This window comes from Malurus melanocephalus, unplaced genomic scaffold (genome assembly GCF_030028575.1).
Source record: "Malurus melanocephalus ecotype Western Australia unplaced genomic scaffold, MMel_1.1 scaffold_443, whole genome shotgun sequence".
Lineage (NCBI taxonomy): Eukaryota > Metazoa > Chordata > Aves > Passeriformes > Maluridae > Malurus > Malurus melanocephalus.
Window position 1 is genome coordinate 357,044 of NW_026623675.1, and position 12,213 is coordinate 369,256.

Consider the following 12,213-nt stretch of genomic DNA (forward strand, 5'->3'; position numbering starts at 1 on the left):
TTCTTATTTGCAGTTTTCTATATTTGCAATTTGCAATTTGCAATTTCTGTATTAATCTTTACTTTGTCCAATGATATAGTTTCCTAACTGTATGGAATATGTCAACTTGGCCATACTTTCTGGTGCCAATTTGATATTATCTCTGCRTTGCTCAAACTTTCCTACAAATAAGCATTGTACTGTGGACGTAGTCTCTCCCTAAACAGAGTACAGGACAATTTTAGTTGAATATTTGGGTCTGTGTCACTGGAATGCTTATGTGGAAAGTATCGTAAATACAGTGYAGAATATTCACACCAAGTGGTAGATTTCACTCAACAGAGTTGTCTGCATCCCACTACCATGGACAGGTGCTGGTATGAGACCTCCTTCTTTTGGTTCTTTCATGACAGTATCTTTATTTTTGTGAAGTGGGATGATTTTTTTAACTGAGCAGGAGAGACAAGTTTCTGGTCCCTTTCAGTAGGCTCTCATAGTTTCAGAGAAAACAATRCTTTGGTTACAAAGCTTGACAGTTAACAGGGGAGAAATCACATTTGAGAGGCTTTTCTCCCCCTTCAAGCAAGAGAATGTTTTTGTTTTCATAATTTAGTTCTCTTTCAACTTAAAAAATGAAGTTCTGTCTTGCATTTCATGTTGTTTTAAAGTAGACTAAATTTTCTCCAGTTTCAGAAATGTTATTCAGCTGACCTTAATGACTGATGCGTTGGAATGTGAGGAAAATTATTATAGAAATCTGKTTTTGGGCTACTCGAGTTCTAACTCAATGTGGTTTTTCTTTCTCATCTGATTGGTTGAGATTAAGCAAATACTCATACTTGAAAGGAAAGGACATTTAGAAATGACTGGATTAGTTAACTGGTTATCAAAAGATGAGAGTTTTAACTAAATATGACTACTTAAAGTCATAATCCACTAAAATGAGATTAGATTTTGAAGAAGGCAAACTTTATTTCAAATTTAAAATTCACCACTTTTCACTTTTTGGTAATGCCTTCTAATATATCTGTAATTAAATAAATTCTTCTAAATAAATCTGTAATATCTGTAAAAAGCTCTGTCTTAGTCCATCCTAAAATCAAAAAMCCTTTCTTTCAAATACAGCTTCCTAGCATTAACACAGTTCGTTCTTTTCTTTTGCTTCCTCTTATACTCTAATCCAGAAGACTAGGACAGCTTAAATCGTCCAGTGCCACATAAAATTCACATTATATGAGAATTTACTGGCATCTTTTTAAGCAAAGAAATTTGATTTTAGTCCCTGTAGGATCTCAAGATTTTTTTGGTGTATGTGTGTATACATATATATATACACATATATACACACACATACACACACACACACACACACACACACACACACACACACACCCCGAGTCTTTTGGTGATTTCCATTGGCTGCTTGGAGCATCTCCATCTTACTGTGTTATTCCAGACCTGACGGGGCGGGGGGAATGCGAAGTACTACATTCCTGAAAACAGAACTGTTGTGCTATTCTAKTTCTGGTAAATTATGATCAAAATGTTGATCTAAGTCTGCTTGATTAAAATAAGTAAGTTAGGAAAGTTGTAGAGTTCAGGTAGCTGGATCAGCTGATGAAGCCGCAAAAAAATTAGGAAGAAAACCAGGGATATATGCRTTCATGCACTGGATGTGAGGATTAGGTGGGAGAGAGTTCTACTTCAGGTTAAAAGAGCCCAAAAACATTTATATTGATTTCCATTATTTTTCCTATGAGTTGTCAGCTATGAATTGAGTACTATTGAGATTATATGATGGTGACAGTATTTTGACTTCATGAACCACAGCTCTTCACAAACAYCCCATTAGTAAYGCWSTAACATTACARTCACAGTTACATGGCTCCTTTGGGCTTGTAAATTGAGTAGAAAAGAGGCTTGTGGGCATGTTTGTTTGATGGGACTGACAGACTGTAGTCAGACAGGAAAATGTTCTTTTGAGGTTTGTTTGGAAGAACCAAGGTGTCGTGTTAGGCAAAACTTCAGAATATAGCTTGATTGCTGTCCTTTAGATCTCCTTCCCTTCCATCCTTTTTAACATAGTTTTTTTCATTCCACGTACTTGAGCTAATGTTGATGGCCTTAAAGAATTCAACCTGTGATGCTCAAAGGCAACCAGGAAGATGGAGGAAAGAGGAGGAAAGCAATGAAGTTGTTAAATAGGGAATATGTAATCTAGGTGTAAAAAGTCAGACCATGATCTAAATGAGATTCTTCTCAAAATTGCAAAATTGCATATGGGCTTAAGCTTGCCTGAGCACAGGTATGAGAAGATGCCTAAAAATATGTASAGGAGGTTTTCCATGACAGGAAAGCAGTGCCTAATTGTTCTAAAATCCTGACTGTTTTTTAAGTCATGAAGTCATCTTGATAGTTTGGTAAATAGCATAATTTTCATTTTGTGTTCARTGTTGTCTCACCATGCAAACAGACTAGATTGTCAAAGGCAGCCTTCCCTGGGAAGTTCTCAAAGTCAGAGTATCTCAGATAGTTGTTCAAGTTGTTTAATTTTTGTTCTGAGATGACTTTATGTCTAGTTCATTTCCTTTAGCAAACACTGTTTCTGTGCATAAAAATCTTATAGCTGGGTCGTGGTTCAGCTGAYGATTTATTGACTGTGATGCTTTTATGTATATGTAATTTGTGATATTGCATATTTCTGTGCCTAATGGGGCATATAAAATGGTCCTTGAAAAAATTGCAATTTTATTTAAATTTGGGTGTTGGTTATTTTCCTGCAGTTATGGTTCAAGAAGATTATCACAGTCAAAATCCTTATCATAATGCAGTTCATGCTGCTGATGTGACTCAGGCCATGCACTGTTACTTAAAAGAGCCCAAGGTAAGGGAGCAGTCTCACTTTTACATCACACATATGTATATAAATGTGTGTTTGTGTGTATATGTACATGAAYGGATTGCATGCACATGTCACAGAATYRTCTAGTTTGGAAAAGACCTCTGAGATGAGTCCGACCCGTGACCCAACATCATAGTGTCAACCAGGACCAGGGTGCTAAGTGACATGTSCAGTCTTTTCYTAAACACCTCGAGGGGCAGTGACCCCACCACCACTCTGGGCAGCCCATTYSAACATCTAWTCACTCTTTCCATGGAGGAATTCCTCCTAATGTCCAATCTAAACCTCCCTTAGCACAGCTTGAGACTATATCCTCTATGCTTTGCTGGTTGCCTGGGAGARGAAGCCAAACCCYRCCTGGCTGCARCCTCTTTTCAGGCAGTTCTAGAGAGCAATAAGGTGATATATCTATATATATACATACATGCACACATATGTGTATATGCACCTAACCCTTTTTATTCAAAGTAAAGAAACCTTAGAAGCCAACAAGAAACACATTTGAATTCTCTTACTCCCTGTTGCTGAGGCAGGCAAGGGTTCACRTTTAGCAGTATGCTTTTCTTTTTTCCCTTCTTCTGAGCTGACACTGTCTTTTGGGTGTCTTCCTGTTAAACAGGAGCAGGGACTTAAGGTTGCAGCTGTTTAACATAGTGGTGTGACCCAAGACGTTTACATAGAATTGCAGCCTGAGTCAGAGCTGGCAATAATAAACCTGTGTATTGTCATTTGGTGTGGGTTTTCTTCCTCCAGAAACTCCCATTACCTTTGCTATGCTCATCTTTAATGTTACTGAATAGTTTGCTTCTACAAGAGGCAGTTTATATCAATAGGTCGGGAGTTCTCTTTGGCCTTTCTTTTTAAGAAAGGGCAGAGTGACAGACCTTGAGAAGCTGAAGTAGTTGAGTATTTGTTCCTTACTACTTGTACTGCTGTCAGGCTGCTGTAAGTGATCTTGGACAATTTCAGGGCTAAGTCCTGTCCTTCTGGTATTAAATTSAAAGCTGTAGTGCTTTGTATCTAGATGAGAAGTTGTCTACCTTGATGCAAATTATCAGCAATCTGGTATTCTCTTGAAGAGCATGGCTCCTTATTCTGATTCTGAAGTAAAATTGAGTAAGTTTTGGCTTTTTCAGACTCTTTGCCCACTCCTCCCACTCAGTTTCTCAGTGCTTCTCTCAGACCAATTGGTGCAGTGAACCAGATCAGARCTGATACATGATGAGCTTTTTTATGGCATTCAGTTTGGAGGCTCTGAGCATTTTTTATTTAATACTCGTGATGAAAGTTTTGTAATGTTTCAGATACAAGTATAGACTTTGTATTTTTAGTAACAGCTATAGTTCAGTGTGCTGAGCTACAGCTCCATTGCACCAAAATACATTATAAACATGTGAGGCGTGATGGATGGYAAATGCCACAGGGAATATAAACTTCTGTCCTTGCAGGGTGTTTGCTGCATTTCACCTTTATGTGGGCAGAACTGTCCTTTCTGTTTTAGTGCAAACTAGGCTTTATTACTGAGTTTAACTCTCAAACCTCTCAACCACAAATAGGAACAGCTATGAACAAAGAAAGTGAGTCCATGTAGATGCATGCTGAGTTCATTGACAGGCATATTGAAATATTTATTTGTGGCAGATTTTCCTCCTTTGGCTCTGTTGCTGGTAGACCTTGRAATACAATTTTGTGTAAGAGTAGATATCCATTCTAARTAGTTCTAAGTCTTCCAGAGTTGGTTTCTTCCTCTTAGAAGGAAAGGTTTTCATGCTTTTAAATACAGTATGAATTTAAAGCAGAATTGACACATACAATTGGACTTGGTAAATAAGAGGGAGAGCCAGTTTTAAGAATTTGCTGCTTTTATGGGGTGAGGTTAGGAATGGTGCTTCATTACCAGATGTAAAGTAGAATTTTGTCTGCTGGCATTTTTTAAGAGTGAACCTTCCCATTTAGAAAGAATAATGCTTAAACATGTTAAATGCTGTTTAGATTTTGTAGCTTTTGTGGAGGGGGGGAAATACTGTGAAGAGTCAGTGAAATATTAGTTTTACATCTTGAAAATTTTCTCCAAAATTTGATTGGCTAATAATCAGTAAAAATCAAAAATACAACACTAAAACACTTTTTCTAAGGACACATTGCATTACCAATACTAACATTTGTTGGTTTTGCCTTGCAGCTTTCCAAATCTTTAACTCCATGGGATGTACTGCTCAGTTTAATAGCAGCTGCCACACATGATTTGGATCACCCAGGCGTTAACCAACCTTTCCTAATTAAAACAAACCATTATTTAGCGACTTTATATAAGGTAAGGACAAAATCAGTTATTTCTTTAAAACTGTGTTTGGAGAGGAGTGTAGAAAAGGAGTACTAATTGTGATGTGTTTAGCTAGTGGTAGGATTGAGTCCAGACATTGTTTCCATGTCAGTGGAATTAAAAAATGTGCAAATTAACAAAGTGTTTGGGATTTGTGAGTTTTAACCTCCTTAGGAGAAAAAAAGGAAGAAAATGAAACACCAACCCCAAAACACAGTCAAACTGTCTGGTGCTGTTCTTGGTATACAGGTCTTCAGTTAAGAAAAAGCTATTAATTGATATGTGTTATTCCCTTTTAATTCACAGAATACCTCAGTATTAGAGAACCATCACTGGAGATCAGCAGTGGGGTTGCTGAGAGAATCTGGTTTATTTGCACATATGTCATTAGAAAACAGGTATGTTTATACCAATAATATACATTGGTTTGAGATGCAAGCAATCTGTCACTTAGCTAAGACAGCCCTGCAAAACAAGATAAGTTATTGAATGGCAGTTTTAAATACAAAATGTAGAGATCTATTTTAAGAATCCCTGGATACTGTGCTGGTAGAGTAGAGCAGTTCATGGTGCAATGTGATATTCAGAAAATAACATTTATTGTGAGCACATTGAAGAAGTGTATTCATGTAGTCAAGCACCTGCTCAGATTAAATTTGGCAGTCTTCTCATTCTGCCACCACAACTGTAGTTTAAAATAGACCATCTTCACCTACTCTTTACAAGAAATAATCTTGAGACCATTAATTCGTGCATTTTAAAGAAAAAAAAAGAAGGGAGGGGAAGAAAAAAGCTAAAAACTGTTTTAGTCTTYCCGAAAGCTGCCAGTGGAACATCCTGGTATTTCTGTGAATATTGCAAGAACCTTTCAGCAAAAGAAAACAAACAGTTTAGTGAAAATGCTTATTATAAAGCTTGTATTTGTATAATAATAAGTATGATAAAARGACATGTAAATCTAATGATGACTGTTGTTCTTCACTGGATATGCTTTTGAATGTTTGGTGCCACTAATTTCAGGCAGCTGATGGAGAGCCAGATAGGTGATCTCATTCTTGCCACAGACATCAGTCAACAAAACGAGTACCTGTCCATGTTTCGATCCCATTTGGATAGAGGAGACCTATGTTTAGAGAACCCAAACCATCGTCACTTCATTTTACAGGTGATCTTGCTGGTCATTTTCTTGGAAACGTCATTTTAGTGTAAAAACTAATTTACTTAAAAATACTAAATACTACTTCTGCCAGGCTTTTTCCTCCTTTCAAAATAGTAGAAAAAGTAGTTCAAAAAGTAGCAGAACTATCTTTTAGTCTTTCTGTTTCATTACAAGAAGGTTGTTCACTTCAGTTCCCACCCCCAGCACTTCTCCCGAGTGATGGTGTGTGTTGGTGAGTCTGATAACCTAGAGCCGCTGAAGTGAGATGTTTCCAAGATGAGGTTTAGCTCTTCTAATGACTCCATTGCAGCCCCAGAACTGTGAAATGCTTTGTCAGAATATATTTTGGGCAAGGAAAACACTGCTGTTGTGAATCAGTTTGCAGCTGTGCTAGTGAGCTTTTTAGGAAATGTTRAAAACAAAAGCCTTGAGATTCTTTTTAGGTTTATGGGCATTTTCTTACTAGGTTCATAATGTGGGCTGTAAGAGAAAGTGGACAAACAGATGAGAAGTTCTGTCTTGTGCAAACCATTGCTAAAAATACAAGCTTCAGAGCCAGAAATGGAAAATACTGCTTGCTTGCTTTGATGTTTCTTTTTCTGAATTTATTTTTGGCTCCTGTACCAGTGAGTATACTAAATATAGTGGCCCTAAAATAYTTTGAGTTGACTGAATTTCCATATTACTCAGGGATGATCATGAGATCTCACAGTTCCCTGAATGTTTTTTAAATATTACAGAACATAACTTTGGAGCACAAATGGTAGGTAGGCTTGTTATTCACAAAACCTAAAATAATCTGCTATCAGGAACTGAGTAATTATGGGCACTTCTGTTGAAAGAAAGGTGATCTAACACTGTGTGTTGATTTGTTAGATGGCTTTGAAATGTGCAGATATTTGTAACCCCTGTCGGACGTGGGAGCTGAGCAAGCAGTGGAGTGAAAAAGTAACAGAGGAGTTCTTCCATCAAGGCAAGTAAGAGTAGAAGTATCTGTTGATAAAACATGTATTTAGTGTGGACAGAGCATCCATGAGCCTTAGTCCATTTTTATTTAGAACTAACAGAGATGTACAGTGCAGGATGGATTTTTTTTTACTTTCATGGGTTGTATTTCCTGCAAAAGGTCAGTTACTAAAACTCAGCAGTGAATCTGAACCTAGACTGGCTGGTGCAATACATCCTTCAGATTAATAATTATGGCCACTTAAAAATTGCCCTAGTGGTTTTGTTWAATTGTGCAATATGTTCATCATGTGTCTTCAATATTTAAACTTAAGCTGTGAGGCCTGTTGGTAAGCAGGTAAGAGCCAGGGAGATTTTTAGTGACCAATGTGCAGTTTAGACTACTCATGTAAGCAGTTAATAAAGCWTGTAACTGACAAATGGAGTGAATTTTCTCCATTATTACATTGTTCTAATGATAAAATTAAGGCTAGTTTGATGGACTTGAGACCTGCTAATTTGCATGTGAATTTGATAAATGGGGAAACAGACTGCTTTATTTTGGTGCTAATCATGTGAGACTTAATCTTAGATGAAGATGATGGAGAAGCAGAAACATAATTGCCTTTAGTGAGAAATTTCTGAAGGCTAAGCTATCCTCTTCCATATTGCTGAGGGGGGATTAATTTGTCATTTCTATGACAGTGTAGGAGGTTTTGCAAGAAAGAGCATGTTAATCCTTCAGGAAACCTGTGGTTCTATGTGGTTTCTTTAATTACTGATTTAATTTTGATGAAAAATACAAAGTATTTCAATACAGTAGTTATAAGTACTGCTAGTCTCACTGACAGATCTACTTGGTTTTTTTGGGAGATGGGAAGAGAAGTAAATACATTCTACCAAATGCAAGGCACTATCATTGTTAACCAACTTGCACACCTCACCCCTGTTAGTGTTTGATTTGGTTGGGACTTGATGATTTAATGGTTCTATTATACTTCTGTTTCTTTAGGTGATATTGAAAAAAAATATCACTTGGGAGTGAGTCCACTTTGTGACCGACAGACAGAAACTATTGCCAACATCCAGATTGGTAACTGCAATTCAGTTTATTTCAGTAGATTTCTTTCAGAATTTGAAAAAAGCTCTTTTTGGATAAATGTCCTAGAGGYTGAACATGCTATGTGTGTGGCAGTACTTTATCATAAAGAGCAATTTTATTTTCATTTGCTATGTAACATTTCTTGAATTGCTTATGAGCGGTGCTGCACTTACACTCCTGGAGCCCCTCTGTTTCCTCAWGGAGCAGGTACAGCATGGGAGGCAGTGTCTTGACTTCTCCCATGCTGCTCCTCATCTGAACTGGGTATTTGGGGAAGAGGAGGTTCCCTTCCCCTTGMCATGTGGTCTTGGGTGCCTTTTGCAGTGAGCTTGCCACAACTGGGCTCCAGCAYGCTGGATTTAGCTTTTTGGAATGTCAGCATTGCCTTTCAATGCAGCCTTTAAGGAGGGTGCTGGGCAGACATGTAATGGAGAATGGTGGATAGCCATTATATTAATAGTTTTTGCTAGCATGACTTGGATTTAAATAGTAAAATGTCTTGTTATAGTTATTTTAATAATAATTACTTATGCAGGTAAAGCTGGACTCAGTGTAGTAAAGAACTAACTACAAGCACAATATGAATTAATGTTTTAGAGTGACACAAAAGCTGATGTGTTCAATCAGCTGCCCTGTTTTAATTTAGAATGCTAGGAAATCATATATTTCTTTAATTGAAAGATTCAATTTTGGCCATCTTACCATTGAATTTTTTTGTTTCATGGAAATAGACATTACAAATAAATGAACATGTGCATACACACAAACAACTACATCAATATGTTGTTTTGTGACCTTGCTTAAAAAAATTCTAAAATTTGTATTTTAAAGCATTTAAAGCATTTTTAGTCACCTTAATATTGTGAAAATAATGCACTTTCCCTCCTTCCRTATCATATATTCAAACGCTCTGTAGGGTAATAAGTTATAAAATCTTTTAGAAATTTAGGATTGTGTGACTTAGTTGCTGACTAAGATTTCGATTTCTCTTMCCCTCCATATTGTCTTGTATTTTTCTTTATTTGTTCATTGCAGTGAAAGAAAGAAGGTTGATTTATAATGGAGTGTATTGCTGTTCTTCTGACTGATTACTAAAATCTTTTACATTTTGAGAAGTTTTTTGTGAAGATGCCCTAAATATTGAAATTAATATTTAAGTGCATGTTGGAGAACAGTAGTTAGACACATTTATTTTTTGCTACTAAATTCTATTTAAAATATTTGGTTTATTTTTTTCTCTGTATTTTTATTTTATTTCATTTGGCTCTATTTGCTTGTTTTTGAAGGTTTTATGACTTACCTAGTGGAACCACTGTTTGGGGAATGGGCCCGGTTTTCCAACACCAGGCTGTCACAGACAATGCTCGGCCACCTGGGACTGAACAAGGCAAGCTGGAAGGGAGTGCAGAGGGAACAGTCTGGAARCGCTGATGATGTTGACCCCACTTTTGAGGAAATGGACTCAGACATTTTACCTCAGGAACCTCGATTGTCCTGACCTCAATCTCCATGACAAAACTGCCTCTTCCCTYGGTATCTGCACAGTTGGATTAAAGGAGACACATGCCAGCCCAAGGTTTTGGTAAAATGGTAAAATGATGCCAGCATTATTTATTTCCAAGTTTTCCTTTGACACAGACCATTTGACCCAGAATTTTTTTAAGCCGCCAGATCTGAACATAGAGCAATATGCACCCGCCTCAGTTGGTTGTCGTTCGGAACCTCGAATATGCAAAGCACAGCAGTGACTGAGCCTTGGAGCAACGGGAYGAAAGCTTCATTGTGCCACATGGCTTTGGTTTTCTCGTGGTATTTGRAATACGGTCTTCAAATCTAAGACTTGACATGGATTGTTCCACTYCCTTGGAATTTAGCAAGACTTGCATAAATGTGTTCAAAACATACCTTCCACTCAGTCCCTGTTTTAATACGGAAATGTGAAGTGCCCATCCTCTGCTGCCTCTGGCAAGACTTGATGTTTACAAATGTACTCTGAAACTATCGGTTCTAGACTTAACCTTTGCGCATGGCTGTGAAGGAACCACTAACCTGGGTTTTTTGCTTTTTTAAAAGAAAAAGATCAAATCTGAGACTGCAGCTCTTGTTTCTTTGGATGCCAGAAAAGCCTCCCATTTGCCATAATTTTGTTTGTGCACTGGGAACTGAGCATTCATCCTAAGAGCACAGCCAWGCTTTACTCCAGTGCTATATGGGAATGCAATTTTTTAACAGCGAAAAATCACTTCTGAATCTGGGAAGGGAAGGGGGGTGGGAAGCGTCCGAACTGCATTGCGATTCTGCAGTGGGAACATTGCATGTTGTTCTCACTATTGTACACTTGAACTGCACATGCAAGAAAAAGGTGGAATGTCCAAACACCATAATCAGCTCAGGGTATTTGCCAATCTGAAATAAAGTGGGATGGGAAGCGTGTCCTTCAGAACAAGGGTACAAATGCCCCTTTCGCTGCAGCGTGTGTGTATGTGTGGGTGTGTGAGTACGTTTGGGACGGGGGAGGGCGGGAGGGCGTGGGGAAGGGTTTGAACGGCAACATTTTTTCTTTTTGTTTGTTTTTTTTCTTTTTAATTTATTCTTTTAGAATGTGACAATTTCATGAACAGCCACACTGGGGAGGAAACTGTAACAAATTGCTACAGATGCCTTAAACTATGCACAAAGCTAAGTGACCAAATTTGTTTTTGATTTGAAAAAAAAAAAAAAAGTGCATTGTTTACGTATTCCTCCCTCTACTGAAACATTACCCACTGATGGGTTTTTGATGGGAAAAGGAGAAAATGTTTTTTAGGACAAAATTAAAGGACTAATTTTAAACTTAAAACATTCCATTTTTGTAATTTGTTTTACATTGTTTTAAGTACAGTAAGCACAACTGTAATCTAGTTTGAGAAACTGGTGCTTTCTTTTAGTTCATTTGTATTTCCCTGTTATTGTAAAAGACTGTTTATTAATTCTGTTTACAGTTTGTTGCAACAGCCATTTTTGGAAGAGAGCTTCAGCGTAAAGCCATTTGTAAAGGCTTTGCCATATTCATTTTAATATGTGCCTGTTGCTGTTAACTTTTAATTAATAAAACAAAATCTTTTCTCATTATGCTCTTGTACATTTAAGTTATGACTGAGTCCAGCGTTGTGGAAAGGTAGCTAAGGTTGCAGTCAGCTTCCACTGTAAAACTAAGCCAACTTTTGGATTTGAAAATACTAGTCCTCGTATGCCAAAATTTATTGCCTCTTGGAGCTTGGCCTTTTACTGTTTGAAAAGCAAATCCCGACTTACCCAATTGTTTCCCTTCTAAAACTGTTTATTATTCTTTCATGTTCCCTGAAGTAGTATCATTAATCTCAAAGTGGCCATGTTTAAGGAAATAAATTTCTAATGAAACCATTCTTTTGAGCCTGTGTGAACTTCCTTCCTTTACTGTCAGTGCAAGTTCTTGCTGTTGTCTGACTCCAACAKAAATGGGACAATGAGCTTTGGTTGCAACTTGCAGGAACAGAAGAGCCTTTTTTAACAGGTTGCCTTGAAAAGGGTGTTTAAAGCTGGGAGAACACAGGTAACAACTGTGTGTAACTTACTACAGCAAAACTACAGAGAAATATTTAACTGGCTTAAATGTGGAAAAGTACTGATTCCTCTTGGACCTTTTTGAATGAAACATGCCAAGCCTGCAGCTATTTTCAAAACAACCACTAAAATCAGTATCTGATTATGCTTTCTGTGACCCATTTGTAAAAATGAACCTTAAGTGCATCAACTGCATTTTAAGTTTTGGTACTTGTTCCAGG

General features: G+C 37.3%; 1 protein-coding gene across 2 annotated transcripts in view; it reads left to right on the top strand.

Moving 5' to 3' along the window:
* PDE7A (phosphodiesterase 7A) overlaps nt 1-11,554 on the top strand; it is a 75,774-nt gene extending 64,220 nt beyond the window's left edge. For both annotated transcript variants that reach the window (XM_057380316.1, XM_057380318.1), the window contains 7 exons: nt 2,763-2,863; nt 5,064-5,195; nt 5,511-5,602; nt 6,225-6,369; nt 7,240-7,336; nt 8,321-8,401; nt 9,697-11,554. In XM_057380316.1, coding sequence (XP_057236299.1) covers nt 2,763-2,863; nt 5,064-5,195; nt 5,511-5,602; nt 6,225-6,369; nt 7,240-7,336; nt 8,321-8,401; nt 9,697-9,908 — 860 coding nt within the window. In that variant the 3' untranslated portion in view covers nt 9,909-11,554. The remainder of the gene's footprint in view (nt 1-2,762; nt 2,864-5,063; nt 5,196-5,510; nt 5,603-6,224; nt 6,370-7,239; nt 7,337-8,320; nt 8,402-9,696) is intronic.
* Nucleotides 11,555-12,213: the final 659 nt, after the last annotated feature.